At 48.1% G+C, this 23,375-nt stretch overlaps 1 protein-coding gene across 1 annotated transcript in view; it reads right to left on the bottom strand.

Moving 5' to 3' along the window:
- Window positions 1–1,108: 1,108 nt before the first annotated feature.
- Window positions 1,109–23,375, bottom strand: part of LRRC38 (leucine rich repeat containing 38) — a 36,013-nt gene continuing 13,746 nt past the window's right edge. The window contains exon 2 of the mRNA XM_030883180.2: window positions 1,109–2,973. Within this exon, the coding sequence (XP_030739040.1) occupies window positions 2,720–2,973 (254 nt within the window). The 3' untranslated portion in view covers window positions 1,109–2,719. The remainder of the gene's footprint in view (window positions 2,974–23,375) is intronic.

Below are 23,375 nucleotides of genomic sequence, written 5' to 3'. Positions count from 1 at the left end.
GGGCCTTTAGTTGTGTCCCTGGTAGGATGCTCCCGGGAATGGCGATTGGAGACTGTGATGACAGACCGTAATTCCAACCCCACACAAGTCTCAGCTGAGTCTGTGGCCAGGCTGGGGAGGTGCTGGTGTTAGATTGTTTCGTGTCCTCTGAGCCCTCGGCCCCCTACTCCATGGTCTTTTCTATCTCCCCTATGACGGCCCATCAGTGCAGTTCTCTCTCCTGACTGAAAACTGTCTCCAGGAACCTTCATACACAATAAGGTACAAATGACGGCTGGAACATTTCGACAGGAATTCGAGCAGCACCTAACGGTTCGTGATGACCATTTTGTTTGCCTATATTGTTTCCTCAATGGAAGCATTACCTGCACTGAGGGTGGGGCCCACAGAGGTTGCCATGGAGTCTGGGAAGATGCTGGCCCACTTCTCCATTTGCCCAGCGACTCTGAGAAGACAGCCCCTCTGAGCCAGGGGTCTCCTCCACTGGAGCCAGCAATGCTGGGGGCTAGAAAGGTGACCGGGAGTCTCCTCGAGGGTGAAGAGGAGAAAGAAGAGTAGAGACAGAGAGTGGAAGAGGAGGAAAGGAGAGAAGGGGAGAGGGAAGCAAGGAGGTGGGAGAAGGAGGCAGGATTCAGCTCGAAACGACCCAATCAGAGGCCCCCGAGTGACGGCTGATTTTATGCATCAAGTTGACTGGGTCATAGGGTGCCCAGTTATTTGGTTAAACATTCTTTCTGGGTGTGTCTGTGAGGGTGTTTCTGGATGAGATTAGGATTTGAATCTGTAGACTGAGTAAAGCAGATGCCCATCCCCAAAGTGGGTGGGCAGCACCGAATCCATTGGGACCTGAATAGAACAAAAAGGCGGAGAAAGGAGGAATTTCTCTCTCTCCCTCTCTCTCTCTCTCTCTCTCCTCTCTCTCTCCCTCTCTCACTCTCCATCTCCATCTCCCTCTCCATCTCTCCCTCCCTCTCCCTCCCCCCTTCCTCTCCCTCTGCCTGACTACTTGAGCTGAGTTTTCTCCTGCCCTCAAACTAGAACTTAACCATTGCCTCTCCTGGCTATCAGGCCTTTGGACTCAGACCAGAACTGCACCACCAGCATTCCTTGGGTCTCCAGCTGGCTGGCTGCAGACTGTGGGACTTCTCAGTTCCCATAACTGCCCGAGCCAATTCCTTGTAATGCACATAGATGGATACGCAGAGCTCCAATTGATCCTGTTTCTCTAGAGAGCCCTGCCTAATACACCCATCCATCCACTCTTGACCGGTTCCTCCCACTTACTCTCTGTCACAAGGTCTCATTTCTTTCCTTCATGGCGCTTATCACTACCTACAATTATAGTTTTGTTTACTTGTTTGTTTTATATTCTACCCATAAGATTATTGAGGCCCAAGCGAGCTGGGGCCCCACCTTCCTTCTGGAAGGTGTACCCACAATTCCTGGACCAGGGCACTTAGCAAGCACTCAGTAATTCTTTGTGGAGGCAAAGATGCAAGAGAGCAATGAGGAAGAAACATAAGGAATATATTATGGAAAACAATGGAAAGATACTTCCCCAAATATCCCAGGAGCTTCTCACCAGCCCCTCGTCTAAGCGTCAGTCCCCAGCAAGGTCCGACGCTGCCGATACCCATCATCTTGCATCAACCTGCTGGGTGCATGGCATTGTTTCCTACTGTCTCTGAACCAAAGTGCTGCAGTCCACATCCTGGAAAACACTGCCTGTCACAGCCTATGCTCCAAAGAATGTCACACACACCCTAAGGCCACTGATGGAGGTTCTACAGAAGCCAAGTCCCAGGTTTGTTTTGTTTTTTTTTTTTAACATTTTATTGGTCCAATATAACCTGCTTTTTGGAATCCTGGCCTCCGGGAAAGTTTATCACAAGTTCTGGAGATGACAAGTCTGGAACGGTGCCAGCACAGAGAATGAACAAGCGTTATTCAGTTGAGGCGGGACTCAAGGCTGAAGGAGGTGGCGGGTCAAGATGGAAACAACTGCTGTGCTTCAGAGGGAAGAGTGACTCTCGGCAGAGGCCATCACAATTGTACAGAAACGACTGTTCTTCCTTTACCAGTTGCCACCTCTTAGGATAAGGATCAGGGTTTGAGTTCTGTCAACAAATGTTTTTCTGACCTGCTCACCAAAATATAACAACAGACACCCTTTGGCCAGGTCTTAGCTTTTTCCTCGGTGCCACTGTAGCCAGATGTGGGGCTGTTCTCTGCGTAACACCCTAAGGCGGCCGAAGCCCATTCCAGAAGGGGCAGAAGTCCCACTCCCGTGGAGACGGACCTGAACTCCAATCCCCACTGTCTAGGCTGCTGCCTCTCAGGAGGAAGGAGAAGCTGCCTGGTTCTGCGGTCCAGGTCAGAGAAATAGACGGCACAAAGTCACCTTTGCAGGTGAGAGCTGCCAGTCTTCACATCCCCTGTGCTGTTTTCAGCTGTCACCTCTGAAACCTGACTCGGTCATCTTCTCCCCACACGCACCTCAAGCCGAGAGGCAGGCTCTCCTCGGGGAATCCTTCCTGGGCTCCTTCGCTCTGCGGATTCTAAACTCTGAGATCAGCGGTCTCAGCAGGTGCGCCCCGGGGGCAAGGCTCAGAGCAGGCGCTGCTCTGGTCACTGATGGTCACTTCTCCGTTTTCAGCATTTCCCTCGGAGGAGCGCCACCTGCTGGGGGTCTGGAGAGCGAGGAGGGGGTGCAGGTGGTTCAGTCGTCCTCATCCTCATCTTCGTCCTCAGTGTCTTTGTTGGGGGCGCACCTCTGGAAGCACTGCACCACGGTGGCCAGAAAAAAGCTGGAGATGATGGCGGCGATGGACACAGCCACGCCAGAGAAGATGATGATGAACAGGTCTGTGAGCGAGAGGCTGAACTTGCACTCGCTGAAGCTGGCCTCCGACAGCTCTTGCAGGAATATCCTCCTGTTCTCCATGGGCAGGGAGCATTGGATTTCATCAAGGCCTGTGAGAAAGGCAGGCAGAACGAGAGAGAGGTTTAGGCTGCAGCCCAGGATTGCCTACAAGTTAGCAAGGTGAGTGCTTACCAGGTGCAAAGCAGGCGCGTGCCCCCAAACACAAAAGGGGGAAAAAGTTGACTTGAATGCAATTTAAACGTTTTCAAAAAGCCTCAGGGGAATCACATGGAAGAAACCAGAATGTGCTGGTCTCCCTTACTTTAAGGTGTGGCACTCTTGATTTTGAATCACTCAAGGTGGTGATGGAAGGGAGCATAATCTTTTTAGAGTTTAGAAGCTCTGTAGACCGTAATCCAGATCTGGTAATACCCAGCGGCCTCGGGGCAGACGGCAGGGCAAGGCTGTGGGATGCGGAGGGGTGGTGCCAACCAATGGCAGTACCCTCCAGTGTGTAAGGCAGCTTCCCAAGAAGAACGCCAGCCTCCTTTCCACTGCCACCCAGGAGAAACTGAACAGAGGATCAGTGTAGCGCTGTAGAAACTCCACTCACTACCCTAGAAGGGTTTTCCCTTGGCAGGAGTGGGGAAAATAAATATGTAGTTATGATGCTTGCATGAGCTCCTCTGTGCTTCAGAATCACCTGAAGACTATACCGAAATCCAGATTCCCAGGCTCCGCCCCCTGGAGAATCCAATTCAGCAGGCTGCACTGGGACCCCAGCCTCTGCATTTTTAAAATCCAGGTGATTCTGATGCCGCTGGTCCACGAGGCACACGTGAGAAACATTATCTTCTAGTTGGTGAGAGAGACTGAGGGGTTTGAGAGAGAGTTCCTGGGACACCCACCCCGCTATAACCAGAAGAGCCCTTGTAAACTCTGTTTTATATATTGGGGTTCCCTTTAAGATCTCACTTGAAAAGTGTTTAGCTAATTTAAAAAGAAGTTTCAAATCCACAGTTCAAAGCAAATGTTACATCTGGGTATGTGCTGAGACAGTGCTTCATAGCAACAGCAATAAATGCAATCTAGAGCTTACCATGGGCCAGGCGCTGTTCTAAGCACTTCACACATCATAAATAGTTTAATCCTCACAACTCTGTGAGATAAGTCCTGCCATCATCCCCATTTTACAGATGAGGAAACAGGCTCAGAGAGGTAAAGAAACTTGTTCAAAGTGGCACAGCTAGTAAGTGGCCTAGCTTGGACTCTAACTCAAACCATTGCCTCCAGAGACCTGGCCTGCAGCCACTGTGCCTCCAAAAGGAACAGAAAGCGGGTGTGGGGCTGGAGAGGAAAGCCAGGAAGAGAGGGGCCGGGGCACAGGAAGCCAACACTGTCTTCTCATGGCTGCCACCAAGAGGAGTGGTGGTGACAGCAGTTGTCGGTCACCTGGGGGTGAGGGACATGTTCCTAGTGTAATGGATTCATGGCATTTTAGAGATACCGCTGTATGACTGCTCCTCTATCAGTTAGCGGTTCCCCTCGGGGTACCCCATCTACCATCAAGTGAAATGGTAGGGCAGCTACAAGAACTGCAGGCTGGTGAATTTTACCCCTTCTACTTACTCGTAGGAGCCTAAAGCTGAGGCTTGCCTGGGACAAAGGACCATCTGTAGATAGGGTGTCGACTAAGGTCTAAAGGATGAGATGGAAGCAGTTATGGAAGAACAGTCCAGGTAGAGAAGAAGGAAGCTGGCAAAGAACTCGGAGTTCGGGGAACCGTGCAGCTGGGGCATCAGAGTGAGTTCATTCAGCATGAGCTGGGGCGGGAGAGATGGGCATGTGCTGAGATGAAGCCCCTGAGAACCGGGGTCTTCAAATAAATACTATGAAGAAAGGCCCACCTCCACCCCCAATCCTGTTATGGACTAGATTGTATCTCCCCCCACCCCAAATTCATATGTTGAAGCCCTAACCTCCAATGTGACTATATTTGGACACAGGGTCTCTAGGGAGGTAATTAAGGTTAAATGGGGTCATAAGGGTGGGGCCCTGATCAATAGGATTGGTGTCTTTATAAGAAGAGGAAGAGATAACAGAGAGCTCTCTCTTTCTCTCTGTGTGTGCACAGAGGAAGGGCCATGTGAAGAAACAGCGAGAAGGTGGCCATCTGCAAGCCAGGAAAACAGGCCTCAGCAGAAACCAAGCCTGCACACGCCTTGGTCTTGGACTTCTAGCCTCTGGAACTGTGATAAAATAAATTTCTGTTGTTTAAGCCACCCAATCTGTGGTATTTTGTTATGGCAACCCTAGTAGACTAAAAACAATCCTCACTGGACAAGAACAAAAGATACAGACTTGTGTTAGTGTTAAGCTCTAAAGACTGTTCGTTATCAAGCATAATCTGCACATCCTGATGGATATACAATATGAACTACATACAAAGTCAAGTTACTGTCATAATTTCACGAACTTCGAATATAAGAAAATGCATGATATTAAAATGCATAAAAAGGTCAGACCTGTCTTTGTTCTGGAAGAGGAGAGAAAAATAAAGTAATAGTACCTAATATTCATATTGCACTTACTACATGCAAACACTGTTCTAAGTTCTATATTAACTCTTAATTCTCACAACTATTATTACACCCATTTTATGAATGAGAAAACTGAAGCACAGAGAATTTACACACCTTGCCTTCAGCAACACAGCTTCACAGGGATGTGAAGACACCGTTTTGACATTAAGCTCACCTGCCTGCAATTTCTGTGTATCTTTGGCATCCTTTCAGTTCTCAGGAAACCTTCAATTATTCTCTTTTTCAGTGCTTCCTGGTTTCAGAAAGCTGCCTTCAACCCATATCTAGCATAATCTGAAAGTCAGAATGATTCCTCACACCTCAATAATTAGCTGGTTTCTGTTCTGCAAAGAGCAGCCCTGCTAATTGCACAGCAATCCTGCCACCACCCTTTGGGTCTTTATTGTGTATCTTCCCTTCTAGCTCAGAAACAGAAGGTGGAGGAAGAATGACTGAGCTTCCTCCTTCCTTCTGTCCTGACCCATCTTTTATGCAGTCTATAGCCAACCCACTGATGCTCTTCTCCCCATGGGAACTGTTGCTCAGCAACCATACTCACGTTCCCTCCTCTCCCTGAATGGATGCCTACCTTAGATATCCAAGGAATTAGCTGGACCAAAGCTCTGCAGGTTTCTCCAGTTTACACTTGACTATGTTTTTGACTATTTCTTTTCTTAAGCCAAGCTTTTGTTTACTTCTGAGCATTTTAAATGCATTTGAACAGAACAGGAGAGCTTTATGAAGAGTTATTGTGGGGTTCCCTTGCAGACATTATTTTTTTCAATGGAAAAGCAGGAAAATCAATTGACCTGCCTCTTCTTAACATCCACCCCACCCCTCCCCACCAGCCAAAGATGTTACAAAAATAAAAAAGATGGACACCATTGGACCACATGAAGCTCAGGCAGTTTCTAAAACGAAGATAATATTTGCCATTTTCAAACCCGTAACAGGTCATTATTAAAGAGAGAAAAGGTCTAGAAGTCATTTTTTCAATGAGCTGTATTAACTGGCAAACACCCCAACAAAACAACACGAGCCCACAGAGCCTGCCATTTAATTCCAACCTTTGCTGGCCACGACTCCTCAAGTCGATTCTGATTTCTACGGTGTTCTTTGTGCCTTGAGATTACGCCTGGCATTTTTACAAAGCGACACTTTTACAAACTGTCATATCACATTTCTCTGTGGCTAGAGGAAGCAGGCTTGCTTGAAAAACCCCCCACACAAGCCCACCAGGAGTGGGAGGCTCTGGACCCACGCTCAATGGAGCCATCACAAGATACACTGACTTAATGGGTTTCCGTAGCTCACAAAGGGCAGAGAAAAGAGAGTCAGCAGGACCCAGCAGAGGGGGGCAGGGCACCACTGCCGGCTGCTGTAAGGACACAGTCAAGGCCAACTACAGAACTCAGGAGTTGGAGTAATCTGACTTTGGGGTGCCCTCTTCTTTCCTGCCGGAGCTACTCTAGACCAGGGTTTCTCAACCTCCGCGCTACCAACATTCGGGCCTGGATAATTCTTTGAGGTAGGAGGCTGTCCTATATACTGCAGGATGTTTATCATTATCCCTGTCCTCTACCCACGAGATGCCAGTAGCATCCCCACCCAGTGTGACAATCAATAATGTCTCCAGACAGTGCCACATGTCCCCAGGAGGAGGTCGGGGAAGGAGACAGAATCCCCTGGTTGAGAACCGCTGCTTTAGACTGAAATGCTCAGCTAAGTAGGTAAGCTTCTAAGGCAGGGCTGCTCTTGGCTACTAGGCAGACATTTAGTTGTTAAATGGCTTTTTAATTCATGCATTAAACAAAATGGGTAAAGCTTAATGTTAGATACCAAAAAAAAGAAAAGAAAGGAGAGAGAGAAAGAAAGGACAAAAGAAAGAAGGCAGGAAGGGGGGAGGGAGGGAGGGAGGGAAAGAGGGAGGAGAAAAAGAGGAAGACGCAGTCCTGGCCTCAAGGAACTTAGGTCTAATAGGGGCAGCAGGACACAAGCGTAAATAGTGATATTTTAGGAGAAAGAGTGAGAAGTCGCCCAAGAGGTCCAGTGAAAGCTGGAGAGAAGTTGCGAGGAGAGTGCGGGGTAGGGGTCTCTGGGGGGGAGGCCCGGAGGGACAGAGGGAGGATGGCTGGTCATGAGCCGTGGAGGGGAGGAGGGGAGTCCATGTGATGTCCCTACTTGATTTGGAATGTTCTCCCTCCTTTTCTTTTCTTTTCTTTTCTTTTTTTTTTTTTTTTTGAGGTACGCGGGCCTCTCACTGTTGTGGCCTCTACCGTTGCAGAGCACAGGCTCCGGACGCGCAGGCTCAGCGGCCATGGCTCACATGCCCAGCCGCTCCGCGGCATGTGGGATCTTCCCGGACCGGGGCACGAACCCGCGTCCCCTGCATCAGCAGGCGGACTCTCAACCACTGCGCCACCAGGGAAGCCCCTCCCTCCTTTTCTGAGTCCACCTCCTCAGCTGTCTGAGTTAAGAATAGTAAACAAGAACCAGTATTTATGGGGCACTTCATGTGTGCCAGGCCCTGCTCTTAGGGCTTTATACACATTAGCTCACTGAATCCTCAGGCCAACCCAAAGAGGAGCCTCTAGTCATCCCCACTTTACAGGTGTTCAAAGTGAGACACAGAGAAGTCAAGTGACTTGCCCAAGGCCACACCGCCAGGAAACAGACAGAGCCTAGACTGACACCAGCCACTATGCGGTCCCACCCACTTTCCCAGGCAGGGAGACCTAAGGCTGCACCAGCCCCTCCCAGGGCCTCAGAACAAGTTCCCTCCTCCAGGCAGCGTCTATTTTTTTTTTTTTTGTTATGGTGTAGAGCATTCCTTTCTTTCTTTTTTTTTTTTTTAACATCTTTATTGGAGTATAATTGCTTTACAATGGTGTGTTAGTTTCTGCTTTATAACAAAGTGAATCAGCTATACATATACATATATTCCCATATCTCCTCCCCCTTGCGTCTCCCTCACACCCTCCCTATCCCACCCCTCTAGGTGGTCACAAAGCTCTGAGCTGATCGCCCTGTGCTATCTGGCTGCTTCCCAATAGCTGTCTATTTTACATTTGGTAGTGTACGTATGTCCATGCCACTCTCTCACTTTGTCACAGCTGACCCTTCCCCTCCCTGTGTCCTCAAATCCATTCTCTAGTAGATCTGCGTCTTTATTCCCGTCTTGCCCCTAGGTTCTTCATGACCATTTTTTTTTTTTTAGATTCCATATATATGTGTTAGCATATGGTATTTGTTTTTCTCTTTCTGACTTACTTCACTCTGTATGACAGACTCTAGGTCCATCCACCTCACTACAAATAACTCAATTTCGTTTCTTTTTATGGCTGAGTAATATTCCACTGTATATATGTGCCACATCTTCTTTATCCATTCATCTGTCGATGGACACTTAGGTTGCTTCCATGTCCCGGCTATTGTAAATAGAGCTGCAATGAACATCGTGCATGACTCTTTTTGAATTATGGTTTTCTCAGGGTATATGCCCAGTAGTGGGATTGCTGGGTCGTATGGTAGTTCTATTTTTAGTTTTTTAAGGAACCTCCATACTGTTCTCCATAGTGGCTGTATCAGTTTACATTCCCACCAACAGTGCAAGGGGTTCCCTTTTCTCCACACCCTCTCCAGCATTTATTGTTTGTAGATTTTTTCATGATGGCCACTCTGATGGGTGTGAGGTGATACCTCACTGTAGTTTTGACTTGCATTTCTCTAATGATTAGGGATGTTGAGCAACCTTTCATGTGTTTGTAGGCAATCTGTATATCTTCTTTGGAGAAATGCCTATTTAGGTCTTCTGCCCATTTTTGGATTGGGTTGTTTGTTTTTTTGATATTGAGCTGCATGAGCTGCTTATAAGTTTTGGAGATTAATCCTTTGTCAGTTGCTTCATTTGCAAATATTTTCTCCCATTCTGAGGGTTGTCTTTTCGTCTTGTTTATGGTTTCCTTGGCTGTGCAAAAGCTATTAAGTTTCATTAGGTCCCATTTGTTTATTTTTGTTTTTATTTCCATTTCTTTAGGAGGTGGGTCAAAAAGGATCTTGGTGTGATTTATGTCATAGAGTGTTCTGCCTATGTTCTCCTCTAAGAGTTTTATAGTGTCTGGCCTTATATTTAGGTCTTTAATCCATTTGGAGTTTATTTTTGTGTATGATGTTAGGGAGCATTCTATTTTCATTCTTTTACATGTAGCTGTCCAATTTTCCCAGCACCACTTATTGAAGAGGCTGTCTTTTCTCCATTGTATATTCTTGCCTCCTTTATCAAAATAAGGTGACCATATGTGCATGGGTTTACCTCTGAGCTTTCTATCCTATTCCATTGATCTATATTTCTGTTTTTGTGCCAGTACCATACTGTCTCGATTACTGTAGCTTTGTAGTATATTCTGAAGTCCAGGAGCCTGATTCCTCCAGCTCCGTTTTTCTTTCTCAAGATTTCTTTGGCTATTTGGGATCTTTTGTGTTTCCATACAAATTGTGCAATTTTTTGTTCTAGTTCTGTGAAAAATGCCATTGGTAGTTTGATAGGGATTGCACTGAATCTGTTGATTGCTTTGGGTAGTATAGTCATTTTCACAATGTTGATTCTTCCAATCCAAGAACATGGTATATCTCTCCATCTGTTTGTATCATTTTTAATTTCTTTCATCAGTGTCTTATACTTTTCTGTATACAGATTTTTGTCTCCTTAGGTAGGTTTATTCCTAGGTATTTTATTCTTTTTGTTGCAATCGTCTTTTAAAGAGATGTTCTGGAACTCTCCAGCAACCCTCCTGGTCCCCAGGCCCTGACCTGGAAAGGTCAAGGTGCTGGCATAGCCTCTCCCTGGTCAGGGGAAGTGCTCCGTGGGTACTGTGAAGTGCAGATGTGGAGGGAAACCATCCTGTGAGTGTTCGAACAGACCTCCGGGGGGGCCCTGGCTCTACCTCTTGATATCCTATGATCCTGGCCCAGGCCCTGTCTCCCCAAGCACTGCCTTGTGATGATGCTCTGAGCATGTAATGAGGGGATATCTGAAAAGCTCTTACCAGGGTGCCTGGCCACCATTCAAGCTTGAAAAAGCCACTGTTAGTATCATTCAGATTTTCAAGGTTTCAAATTGTGAGCAGGCCTGACTCCCGGTATGTGATGAGGGTGGCTTTGTTAGTCAGGGTTCTCCAAAGAAACAGAACCAATAGGATGAGTATACACGGAGATACTTATTATAAGGAATTGGCTCATGGAACTATGGAGCTGACAAGTCCCAAGATCTGCAGTCGGGAAGCTGGAGACCCAGGAAAGCTGGTGGTTTAGTTACAGTACGAATGCCCACTGGCTCAGGACCCAGGGAGGGCCAGTGTTACCGTTCTATCCGAAGGCAAGAAGGAACTGATGTCCCAGCCCTAGGCAGTCATGCAGGAGGGGTTCCCCCTACTCGAAGGAGGGTCAGCCTTTTTGCTGTAATCAGGCCTTTAACTGATTGGATGAGGTCCACCCACATTAGGAAGGGTCATCTGCTTTACTCAGTCTACTGATTCAAGTGTTAATTTCATCCCCAAACACCCTCACAGACACACCCAGAATAATGTCTGACCAAACATCAGGGCACCCACGACCCAGTCAAGTTGACACATAAAATCGGCCATCACAGTGCTCTCTACACTTCCAGCAGCAGCAGGAGAGATGCTTCTCTAATTACATTAGAATGAGGCAGAAATTTAAATGAAACTCTCCTTTCCTCTACTTGCTCAAGACATCTGAGATAGGGAGGTGGAACTCGTTAAGGATCCTTAATGCCAGAAAGATCTGCATGTCCAGAGTCATCCTGACTACAGAGCCGGTGGAGCCTCCTTCTCTGCTCTTCCTCTGTCTCCTCCCTCCTCCTCCTCCCTTTCCTTTCCTTCTCTGTCTTATTCTTTGTATTTTTAAAATTTTGGTAAAATATGCATAACATAGCGGTTATCATTTTAACTATTTTTAAGTGTATAAATTCATTGGCATTAAGTACATATACCATGATGTACGACCATCACCACTATTTATTTCCAAAACTTTGTCATCCCCCAAACTCTGTACCCATTAAACCGTAACTCCCCTTGCCTCATTCCCAGCCCCTGGCAACCACTCCCTACTTTCTGTCTCCATGAATTGCCTACTCATATAAGTGGAATCATACAATATTTGTCATTTTGTGCCTGGCTTATTTCACCTAGCATAATGTCTGCGAGGTCCAGTCATGTTATAGCATGTATCAGAAGTTCCTTCTTTTTTTTTTTTTTGCGGTAGGCGGGTCTCTCACTGTTGCGGCCTCTCCCGTTGCGGAGCACAGGCTCCAGACGCGCAGGCTCAGTGGCCATGGCTCACGGGCCCAGCCGCTCCGCGGCATGTGGGATCTTCCCGGATCGGGGCATGAACCCATGTCCCCTGCATCGGCAGGCAGACTCTCAACCACTGCGCCACCAGGGAAGCCCCAGAAGTTCCTTCTTTTTTAAGGCTGAATAATATTCCATTGTATGGCGACACCACATTTTGTTTATCCATTCATTACTGATGGGCACTTGGGTTGTCTCCACCTTTTGGCTATTGTAAATAATGTTGCTATAAACCTTGGCATACAATAGACTTGTTGAAGTCTCTGCTTTCAATTCTTTTAGGTACATAACTGAGAAGTGGAATTGAGGGATCAGATTGTAATTCTACATTTAATTTTTTGATGAATGACCATAGTGATTTCCGCTATGGCTACACAGTTTATACTCCCATAAACAGTGCACAAGAGGGGCCTTCCTTGATAGTGCAGTGGATGAGACTCTGCACTCCCAATGCAGGGGGCCCGGGTTCGATCCCTGGTCAGGGAACTAGATGCCACAACTAAGAGTTTGCATGTCACAACTAAGGAGCCTGTGTGCCGCAACTAAGGAGCTGGCGAGCTGCATCTAAGGAGCCCACGAGCTGCAGTTAAGGAGCCCACCTGCCGCAACTAAGGAGCCCATGTGCTGCAACTAAGGAGCTGGTGAGCATCTACTAAGGAGCCCTGGAGCCACAACTAAGGAGCCCACCTGCTGCAACTAAGGAGCTCATGTGCTGCAACTAAGGAGCTGGTGAGCCGCAACTAAGGAGCCCTGGAGCTGCAACTAGGGAGCCCGTCTGCCACAACTAAGACCCGGCACAACCAAATAAAAATAAATAAATAAATAAATATTAAAAAAAACAAAAACAGTGCACAAGGGTTCCAATTTCTCTATATCCTTGCCCACACGTGTTATTTTACATTTTAAAAAATGGCCATCCTAATGGAAGTGAAGTAGTGTTCATTTTCCTGGTGGTTTTGATTTGCATTTCTCTACTGACTAGTGATATCCAGCATCCTTTTATGTGTTTATTGGCCTGCTCCTTCTTTTTAAATGAAGGCCATAGTCTCCTAAACAGCCTGCATGGGGCATTTCATCAAGGATTAGCAGCCATGTTGCAAAAGGTTGGTCCCAGGTAAGTCAAACCTGGGTAGAAAACAGGGCTGAGAAACCCTGGGGGGGGACCCAGAGGCACACTGGGCAGATTTCTGAAAAGGAAGACTAGGCATATCTCTCAATCCAGTATCATTCACCTACTACTTCCTGCGCCTTCATCCACGCCCTAAACTGGGAAGAATGTGTGTGTGCAGGGGGTGGGTAGTATTTACTGAGCACCTGTTATGTTCTGATGCAGTGCACACCCCTTAACACACGTCATTTATAGTTGACCTCCAACTGGGAGGTGAGTGGCATTATCCTCAATCCATAGCTGAGGAAGCGGGTCTCAGAAATCTTTGGCAATTCACGTACTGTTAAATAGGGAAGCCCAAATTCAAACTATCCTCTCACTTTGTTTTACTCCAAAGCCTGTGTTTTTCCCGTCACTCTATGTTGTCTGTAACGCTGAAGAAAGTGACATCCTCAGCCTTAGGAAGTTTATAATCTGACAGAGGAGCCCAAACTAAAGTACATCAAGCAATGGGGAAGGAAGAAAATATATGGTTGAGACTCGACTTTGGGCTTTACAGATTCAGAGAATGAAGAGCCAGGGTGTGTGGAAGGTCTGGTAATACTCATCCGTATTTATGGAATGAACACATACCTTTGAGTTCAGGGGATTCCTGGGGAGGAATGAGAAAGGCATTGCAGGCAAGAGGCCCGGATGGAATCTGGAAGTGTGGGTGAGAATGACATTAGAGGCGCCCTCCTGGGCTAGGATAGCGACCCTCAAATACAATATCTTCCCAAATGGCTGCCACAGGCTGATGTCCAGTGGCTGCGTGTGGAGTCGATGGAGCGCATCATGGCCAGGATCTGAGAATCTGGATTAAGAGATTAAAGGATGGCAACGCTGAGCCAGGCTCAGATTGCAAAAGATTTTTTTTTTTTTTTTGTCAAAGCAACAATAGTGGTCTTTTATCTTAAGAATCTAAAAAAACATTCAAATCAGCAGATAAGGCAACGTTGTCACATGGAGACCACTGTCAGGCTGCCCTAATGCGACAGGACACATGCTGTGAGCCTGCTCACTCATTCATGTCACCTGCTGGCCCCTGTGCAGGCATGTGCGTTTGTACCCCCCTGGGGCAGTGGGTTTCTGCCTGTCCTGCATCCCAGAGGCAGCCAGGGACTGCAAGGCATGGGCATAAGTTTAGGGTAAGACCACCCGCCTGTGACTAAGATCTCTCAGAAGCCTAGAGTCTACAGCTATGATCCTCTGGCTTTTGACTTTTACATAATGGTACAAAATTTTTTTAAAATAAGAAATAGGGCTTCCCTGGTGGCGCAGTGGTTGAGAGTCCACCTGCCGATGCAGGAGACACAGGTTCGTGCCTGGGTCCGGGAAGATCCCACATGCCACAGAGCAGCTGGGCCCGTGAGCCATGGCCACTGAGCCTGCGCGTCCGGAGCCTGTGCTCCGCAGCGGGAGAGGCCACAGCAGTGAGAGGCCCACGTACCGCAAAAAATAATAAATAAATAAATAAATAAATAAATAAAAATAAGAAATAGAGGAGACTGACACAGGGCTGCAGCTGATAATTCTTCTCAGGACATTAAACACACACATGCCATCATCATCTTATAAAAGAGAGAACATTGGTACACCATTACAGTTAAGAAAGGGAGGATAACAGCAAATCAGTTAATACACTGGCCTTAAAAAACACTCACCACAGTGCCCTCATTGCTCTCATTTTGCCTGGAAAAAAGTGACCACTGATAAAAGGCCACATTTGGGAAGCATCGTCATATTCCGTACTCTCTATCCCACCTGGAACAAGAGCCCGGGGACCACTTCCTTATTCTTCAAGACCAGAGGTACACCTGCAAACTACAGCTCCAGGCCCAAATTGCCCTTCCTTCCCTCTCCCACATGTATTTGTAAATAAAGTCTTACTGGAACAAAGCTAGACCCCCTGGTTTACACATTAGCTAAGGCTGCTTTCGAGCTACAATGGCAAGTTTGAGTAGTTGCAAGAGATTCTATGGCTCACGAGGCCTAAAATATTTACTATCCAGCCCTTAATAGAAAGTTTGCCAACTCCTGTTCAAAACTCAACCCAGGAAACACCTCCTCTGGGAAGCCTGCCCTGAATGCTTCCTGTGTTCCCCCTTCCCCTGAATCAGACCCCTCCCTTCCTGGCCCCCCACACCTCCTCCACAAAAGTCAACTCTTCCACGGGGCGGCCTGTGTCTCTCACGTCTGCAGACACAGCTGCCAGCTCAGGGCCTGGCACACAGCACACGAACATCAGGAAAACTGGGAAAATCTAAAACAACTCAGAAATATCTGGGTGAGAAGGATCCTCGTGCATGGTTCCCAGCCGGGGTCCTGCAGGTGGGCTGGGGTTCTGTAAGCAAGGACTAGTTGTCAAAAGGCCAATCAGTCACTTGTTTGTGAGAAGGCCTCAGGGGCTATTTACTCGAACATGCAATTTGGTAGACAAAATCTTTCAAACTCAGGGTCTGGAAACATTAATACAATAGGTTCTTTACTGGCAAAAATGCTGGGAGCTATCAACTTTTGTGATTTCTCTGTCTTCTTCAGTGAAGTGCATCCGAGATGCGGAGACCTCTTCCTATTTATTACACGTGATTTCTGAAATAATACTAGTAATAGCTGGTGGGTTCAATAGATAACTCAGTTCCCGCCCTGAGTTTGGAACTGAATGATTGAGAGACACAGGACTCAGGGGAAATAGGTGAGAACATCAGTTTTGTTACTGATAAAACTGCAGGAGTCTATGCTGTCTTCCTGTGTCTACCCTACTGGCTGCCCCAATTCTCCCTTCAGCAGCCAGAATGAGACTTTTACAGAAAAACTTATATCCCATCATTCTCCTGCTCAACACCTCCCACCACCACCGCCACTAAGGCTCCTCATGTTTCCCAAAGTGAAATCCACGATCCCTACCACTGTTCCCGCAAACCCCTCACTCCACCTTGCTTGCCATTCCTCAGACACCCCATGCACAGGCCTACCTCAGGGCCTTTGCACCTGTTCCCTCTGCCTGGCTCACTCCACTTCCTTAAGGTCTCTGTTCAGATGTCACTTTATCAGCGATGATGTCACTTTATCAGAGATGCTCTCCCCAGCCCCACGATCACTCCCCATCCCCTGTACCTGGCTTTATTTTTCTCTATGGGACCACCTGACATGGTATATGTGTATCTATCTGTTTATTTCCTGCTTCCCTGCCCCTCTCCACTCAATTGTCAGCTCTGGGAGGTCGGGCTTTTGGTTTTGTTCCCTGCTGTATTCCCAGTACCTAGAACTTTCAAAAGTATTTTTGAATGATGTATGAATAAAGACAGGATTGGAGAGTGGGGCTTAGCTGCGCGGCCACAGAGGGGTTCCTAGACTACCTCCCCAAACAGACAGTCCATCCCACCTAATGGCTGATGGTGCTGGACAAGCACAGGTCCCTCCCTTGCAGGACAGAAGTCCTTTACCCTAAATTCATCGCCATGTACCTTGCAGCTCACTAGGAGGAAGAAGAAGCTGTATGTATTTCTCCCATGCTTTTCCCTCTTGGGAGGTGGAAACATTCACTGCTCTTTGGACACAGATGGATTAGAACAAAGTAACTCTGCAAACAGTGAGGGCAAATCAGCTATAACCCCCTGCAGCCTTACCACATGCTGGATAGTCTTCTAAGCATTGCACTGTCTACACTCCTCTAATCCATAAAACAAGCTCTGTGGCTAGTACTATAGTGACCCCGGTCAGCAGACAAAGAAGCTGAATGCTACTTCTGTTACCTGCTTCCGGTTCTCCAGCTGAGAAATGATGGAGCCAGGATTTGGAGTCAGGTGGTCAGACTCCAGAGCCTATGCTGTTAGCCATTACCCTCCCCTATTGTCTTAAAAATGCTTGCACAAGTTATTGTGGGGATACTGAGACCCAGTGAGTCACAGACTTAAGCCAAACCTGCACAGGAAACTTGTAAACCCAGTTTGGAACCCACGTCACCTCCAGTGGTGGCCCAAGCCCAGAGTACTCTGCGGGGAGAGGTCATTCTAAAGGGTCTGGGTGTTGTCGTATTTCCTAGGACTGCGGTCACAAATTATCACAAACCAGGTGGCTTGAGACAAATTCGTTCTCTCGTAGTTGCTGAGGCTGGAAGTCCAAAATTAAAGTGCCCGAGGGCCAGGCTCCCTCTGAGGGCTCGAGGGGAGAATCCTTCCTGGCCTCTTCCAGCTCCTGGTGGCTCGTGGCATTCCTTGGCTTGTGGGAGCATCACTCCGATCTCTGCCTCTGTCGTCATGTGGCTTTCTGCTCTGTATCTCTTTCACATCTCTCTCTTTCTCTTACAAGGACACCTGTCATTGGATTTAGGGCCCATCCTAAATCCAGGATGATCTCACCTCGAGATCCTTAACTCAGTTATATGGACAGACTCTTTTTCCAAATAAGGTCACCTTCATAGGTTCCAGGCATTAGGGCTTGGACATATCCCTTTGAAGGATGCAATTCAACCCAGTCCAGGTGTCTTACGTGTAACAGTCATTTGTCATCCTTCAGCTTCTCACCTCCATCTCTCCTCATTTGGAGTCTGCTCCCAGATTTCATGTTGGGCAATCACCTCTCACCCCATGGGTACGTCTTAGTGAGACTTTCTTCAAATGCATGGCCCCTCACCAGAGTCTCTCTGTCCCAATACACTGAAACTTGAGTGGACTGACCAAAAAGTATGGCCAGGGCCCGTTCAATCCAGCAGCCCCACCCTGGAGAACTCCTCAACTGGTTTTTCCTTTCCAGACTCCCAGGGCTGCCTCATTCTTTTCTGAGCCTGCTTCCCCAGCTTTCTCTTCAGTTCTGTGAATTACCTGACATACCTGCAATGAGTCCTTTTCTTGCTTACATTAACCAGAGTTGGCTTCTGTTGTTTACAGTCAAGAGGCCCAATTAACCAATGGATTATATGAAAACAGAGTCAGGTAAGCCCCTGTTCCACAGTCACAAATCATCTCACTCTGCCCTGCTGTCCCACAAAACCACGTGTTTGGCGGTTCCAGGCTCTGGAGGAAGTGCAATTGATTCTGTGCAACCCATCTCCCCTCCTAGGGAGACAACTCAGGGAATAGGCACGACTGATGGGAAGCTGAGTTCCTACCTTCTGTCTTGTTAGGGGTCTTCCTCCAACACAGATTGACCTTCCACTAAAACAAAGTGGGCTCTGGCTCGTTTGGGTCCAGGCGGAATGTGGTTCACTGCTCCTTTGCTTCAGAAGCACCTCCTTCTTTCCACCAGGCACACTCCGAAGAGATGGGCCATTCCTCGTGCAGGGTGGCTTGGCTCCCTGCCTGCTGCCGCCCTTCCTGGTCCTCTGCCCTTGACTGATGACATCTCCCCAGCAGCTGACACCTGAACCGGAGAGCGTGAATTGCTGCCACTCTCCCGAAATAGATGGTGACACAGCAGAAGGCAGAGTAAGATTTATCTCTCGCCCATGCCAGCAAACAGGCCTGCAGCCAGGCGTTGCTCCTGATCTGGCCTCTCGGGAACTGCCACTAAGTGCTTTTTGTCATTAAAAATATATTTTTGCTTTCCTAATTCCACTTATTATGCAAAGCCTCTGTATACACTGAAACAATAGAAGTAATCAAAAAGAAGCGGGATAAAAGAACTCACAAATACATGTTTAACACACTGGCTTACACCTTGCTAGATTTTTTTCTTCTGTGTGTGCACGTACTCCCCAGAGTAGAAATACACTCCGCCACTCTGGTGGACAACCGTTCTGGGAACATCTTTCATTCCACCAATATAATTATCAAACATCATTTGTAATGGCTACAGCGTACTTTACTGTGCAGATGAGCCATGATTTACTTGCCCAATCACTGAATGTTTCCAGTTTTTTTCTTACTAGAAGCAAAACTGCTATGAGTACCACGTACACATTTTAAATTATTTCCCCAAGACACATTCTGCCAAGTTGGAGGTTGTGTGAGAGTCCCCGAACTCAGGCCCACAATGGATTTTGTCACTTTTTCATCTTTGCCAACCTGATAAGCCATAAAAGTGCACACTGGTGATTGAATTTGCATTTCTCTGATTACCAGGAGAGCTGACCATTGTATGGTGTGCTCACCACCCACTTGGAGTTGTTTTTCTGTAAAGTGCCTGCCCAAGACCTGTGCTAAGAGCTTCGCAAGGCTTACCAAGGTACGAGAAGGCCCTGATGAGAAGAAACGCTGGCGAGAGAGTCAGGCTGATCCCCTCCACCCAGCTCACTGCTGGCGCTACAGCTCCCAGGGAAGGGGGTTCCCTGTCCCACACCCGGGAGGAAGGACACTGTCCAGGACCACTGCTGTCGGTCCCATTGGCCTTGGCCAGAGTTCTCCACTGCCTCTTCCACTCTCCTCTTCTGCTCATTGGAGTAAGAGGGCTCGGCCTGGGCTGGTGAAACATCCAGCCAGGCCTTCCCTGCCAGCCTTCCAGAACCCAAACCCAAAGGACCAGGAAAAAGCAGCAGCTTTGGTTCTTTTACATACACAGCCAGACTTTCAGCCTCCTGACGTCACAGCGTCATACAGAGTTAGACTTGAAGGTGCCCCTCCCCAACCTCTCTCCTTTACTTTACAGATGAGAGGCCCAGAGAAGTTAGGCAGCTTGTCTAAGGTCACATGGAGTCTGGACAGAACCCAGGTCTCCTGACTCCCCGTTTAGCACTCTTTTGAGGTTCTTAGCTCAGGTTCTTAGCTCACTACAAGCACCTGGAGTTGCATGTGCTGTGGCCCCTGCTGCAGCCACTGCGTGTTACACGGGAAGACTGCACGAGGGGGCGTCGCAGATGGCAGGCAGGGCTTGCTCATGCTTCTGGGGAGCACGATGCTGGGGAACACCAGCTCTCATGTTTCACAGTGCTGACCTTTGCTCCCTACCACCACCTTCATTAAGTATCACCACATAGGGGAAAATTCCCACTTCTCACCGTATCAGCCGGCAGACACTTCATCTGATTAAGTAATCAGCTGATTTCTACTAGAGGAAGACGCAGCTGCAGTTTTGGGTCAAGGGCTCCTGCTTGGTTCTGGCTCCGCAGAGCATGTCCTGTAGAAGGGGCAGCACGGAAGAGTGGATCCTGCACCAGGGTTGAGACTTGTGTCTGCTGTCCTCCACTCCAGCCTGACTCCCACCCCGAACCTCAGGACACTGACATTAGTCACACACACAAGCATGGAAAACTGACTGACTCACAATGCGGTTTGCCCAGACTGTCCTCCCCCGGTAAGAAATGAGCAGAGATGATCCTGACAGCTTACACTTTTATTCTCTGGGAAGCTGGCAAGCATTTCCACTATCACCACCACTGCCATCAACTTGACCACCACCATTGCTATATCCACCATCTCTGCCGTGATGCCCACCTTGGCCAAGTCCACCATTTCCAAAATGATGTCCACTCCCCCATGTCCTCCACCTCCACCCTGAGGACCACCTCCCCATGTCCACCTTCTCTACCTCACCCATGTCCACCACGTCCACCCTGATGCCCACCTCCCCACATCCGCCATCTCCACCCTGATGTCCACCTCCCCATGTCCATCTTCTCTACCTCCCCATGTCCGCCATCTCCACCCTGATGCCCACCTCCAGTATTTCTACCACCATCACCACCAGGGCTGCCACCTCCATCATCCATTACAGACATTTGTTAAAAGTTGGGCTCTGGGCTGAGGATACCAACCTGTGTCTAGTTATTATAACTGATGAACTGGTTAGAACCTTCCGGCAAGGCCAGCATGAGGAAGTCTAAGACTGGCCTCTTGAGCCTGGTACCTCCCACTGCTCATGGGGATTGATGCTCTATACTGCTCAGAGTCCCCCACTGGGCCTCCCTCCTTAGACCTGCCCCGCTGAGCACCCAGTGTCCCAAGTTAATCTCTGTCAGTGGACTCACTGGCCAGCTGGAAGAAGCGGTCCCGGGGGTGAGGAGGGGTGTGTGTGTTAAGCAGGCCCGCTCAGATTTCACTGTGGAGATGACGTTCTATGGGGAAGTCATATTTACTGAAACTCATCATTTGCCAGGAACTATGATAAGGACTTCACCATTACCGTGTCATTTAATCCTCTTTCTCCACAGCCCTTTTGAAGAGTGGTTCTCATCTGGGGGTGATTTTGCCCCTCAGTGGGCATTTGACGATGTCTGGAGATATCTTTGGTTCTCACACTAGGTGGGGTGCTACTGGCATCTACTGGGTAGAAGAAGGGATGTTACTAACCACCCAACGGTGCCAGGGTGACCCCCAAGGCGAAGAATTAGCCAGCCCATACTGCCCATGATGCCGAGGCTGGGATGCCTGCTTTGGAGTATTTTTTTTGTAGCCCCATTTTTCTAATTTAAATTTTGTAGTAAAATTTGTCATCTTAACCATTTTTAAGCGTGCAGTTCTGTGGCATAAAGTACATTCACATTGTTGTGCCACTATCACCACCGTCCATCTCTAGAGCTCTTTTCATTCTGCAAAACTAAATCCCTGTTCCCATTAAACACTAACCCTCCATTCTTCCAACCTCCCAGACGCTGGCAACCACAGTTCTGTGTCTATGAAATTTGCCTCTTCCAATGTGCCTCAGATAAGTGGGATCATACAGTATTTGTCCTCTTATGACTGGCCTCTTTCACTTAGCATCATGTTCTCAGGTTCATCCATGTTGTAGTGTGTGTCAGAATTTCCCTCCTTTTAAGGCTAAACAATATTCTGTTGTATGCATGGACCACATTTTGGACATCATTCATCCATCGATGGACACTTGTGTTGCTCTCACCTTTTGGCTATTGTGAATAGTGCTGCTACGAACACGGGTGCAAATGCGGGGTAGGTTTTAGATGCAGAGACCGGGGCTCTAAGAAGCCGTGTGACTCACCCGAAGTCATACAAGTCGTCTGGGAGGGTCTGGACTTAAGGGCAGGCCTGGCTGTCATCACAGCCCATCCTCTCTCCACGACACCACGGTGTCCTCAGTCTTGGTCAGGCTCACTCACATATGGGTCATGGGTTGGACTTCACTTACCTGCCTCTCTCTGGAGTGACCTGGTGGCTGCCCCATCTGTGCTGCTCATGACGATCACTCCAGGACGTCTTCCCACGGGTGCTGGTACTTCCCTCTCAACCCATAAAGCTCTCTCTATGCCCCGGATGGCTCCGAAACAATTTACCAACACAGAAATTCTGATTTTTCTGGGAAGTCAGGAACCAGGCTGGTTTTTTTTTTTTTTTTTAGATTTACGCTTCCTCTGGCAGCGGGGACCAGGGGGAGCCCCAGGATCCCGGTGGCGGACACCTTCACCCTGCAGTTTTCAGCGGGTCCTGCCACTGTGGCAACTGCTGTCACTGGGGCCAGAGTTGTGGGCTGTTGGGAAGTGACTTCAGGGTACGGCGTTTGTGGGGGGGTCGTTAGAAACAACGTGTGCAGGTGGAGAGGATGCATCGTTATCTGACCCTCTCCTTTCACAGGTGGAGAAACCGCCCTGGGGAAGTGAAGTTACTTCCCCGTGGTGACAGAAAAATGCCCCCCAAATGACCACGTCCTAATTCCTGGAATCTGAGAAAATGTTACATTTGAAGATATGATTAAGTTCAAGGTATGGACTGTCCAGGTGGCTCCAATGTAGTCACAAGGGTCCTTATAAGAGGGAGGAAGGTCAGAGTCAGAGAGGAGGTGTAAGGATGGAAACAGAGATCACAATAATTCGGGGCCATTCGCGGAGCCCAACAGCTGGTGGTCCCTCCTCATAGAGTGTCACAATCAGTGTCCTTGTAGTTCGTAACCATGGGTCCATCTTCAGAGGCCAAAACAAGTTGCTCACATTCAGTGACAGCTCCTCAGACATCAGGAGACAGGGGCTATGTCCTTCCATGTCTGTCCTTAGTTAAACATCCATTTTCCTATGTCAATATGGTCTTATTCTCCAAATACAAAGAGTCTCTGGCAATTTCCAACAGACAGGAAGCCCAGGTAACTGCTTACAAGCTGCAGTTTGGTGAGGCCTGGAGGCTCCGACCTTCCCTCCAGGCCTCCCCGCATCTGAAATTCTACGCAGACTGTGCCTCCACAGTGAGCAGCGGTCCCTTCCTTCTGCCTTTACTGTATTTATTCCTGGTTAGCCCTCAAGTCACTACCACTTTGCTGAGAGTTAGTTGACCAAACTGTTTTCTCTAAGCAAGGGGGGTGGTTCTGGAGGCCACCTCGTCTCTGCCCTTCTCCCCTTTGCCTTGTGTTAGCATCCATCACGGAGTCATTCATTCAGTCAACAAATACATATTGAGCACCTAATATAGGCCAGCTCTGGGGTAAAAACAGTGAAAAAATCATTTGTGACTACAATTTAGTGAGGGGAACCAGACAGACCACGAGTAAATCAGTAATATGTATTATGCAGCAGATGGTGACAGGTGTTATGGAGAAAG

Source organism: Globicephala melas, chromosome 1, assembly GCF_963455315.2.
Source record: "Globicephala melas chromosome 1, mGloMel1.2, whole genome shotgun sequence".
In the NCBI taxonomy this organism is placed as follows: Eukaryota; Metazoa; Chordata; class Mammalia; order Artiodactyla; family Delphinidae; genus Globicephala; species Globicephala melas.
Note: the sequence above shows the minus strand (reverse complement) of the source record. Positions and strands in the feature narration are given on the sequence as shown.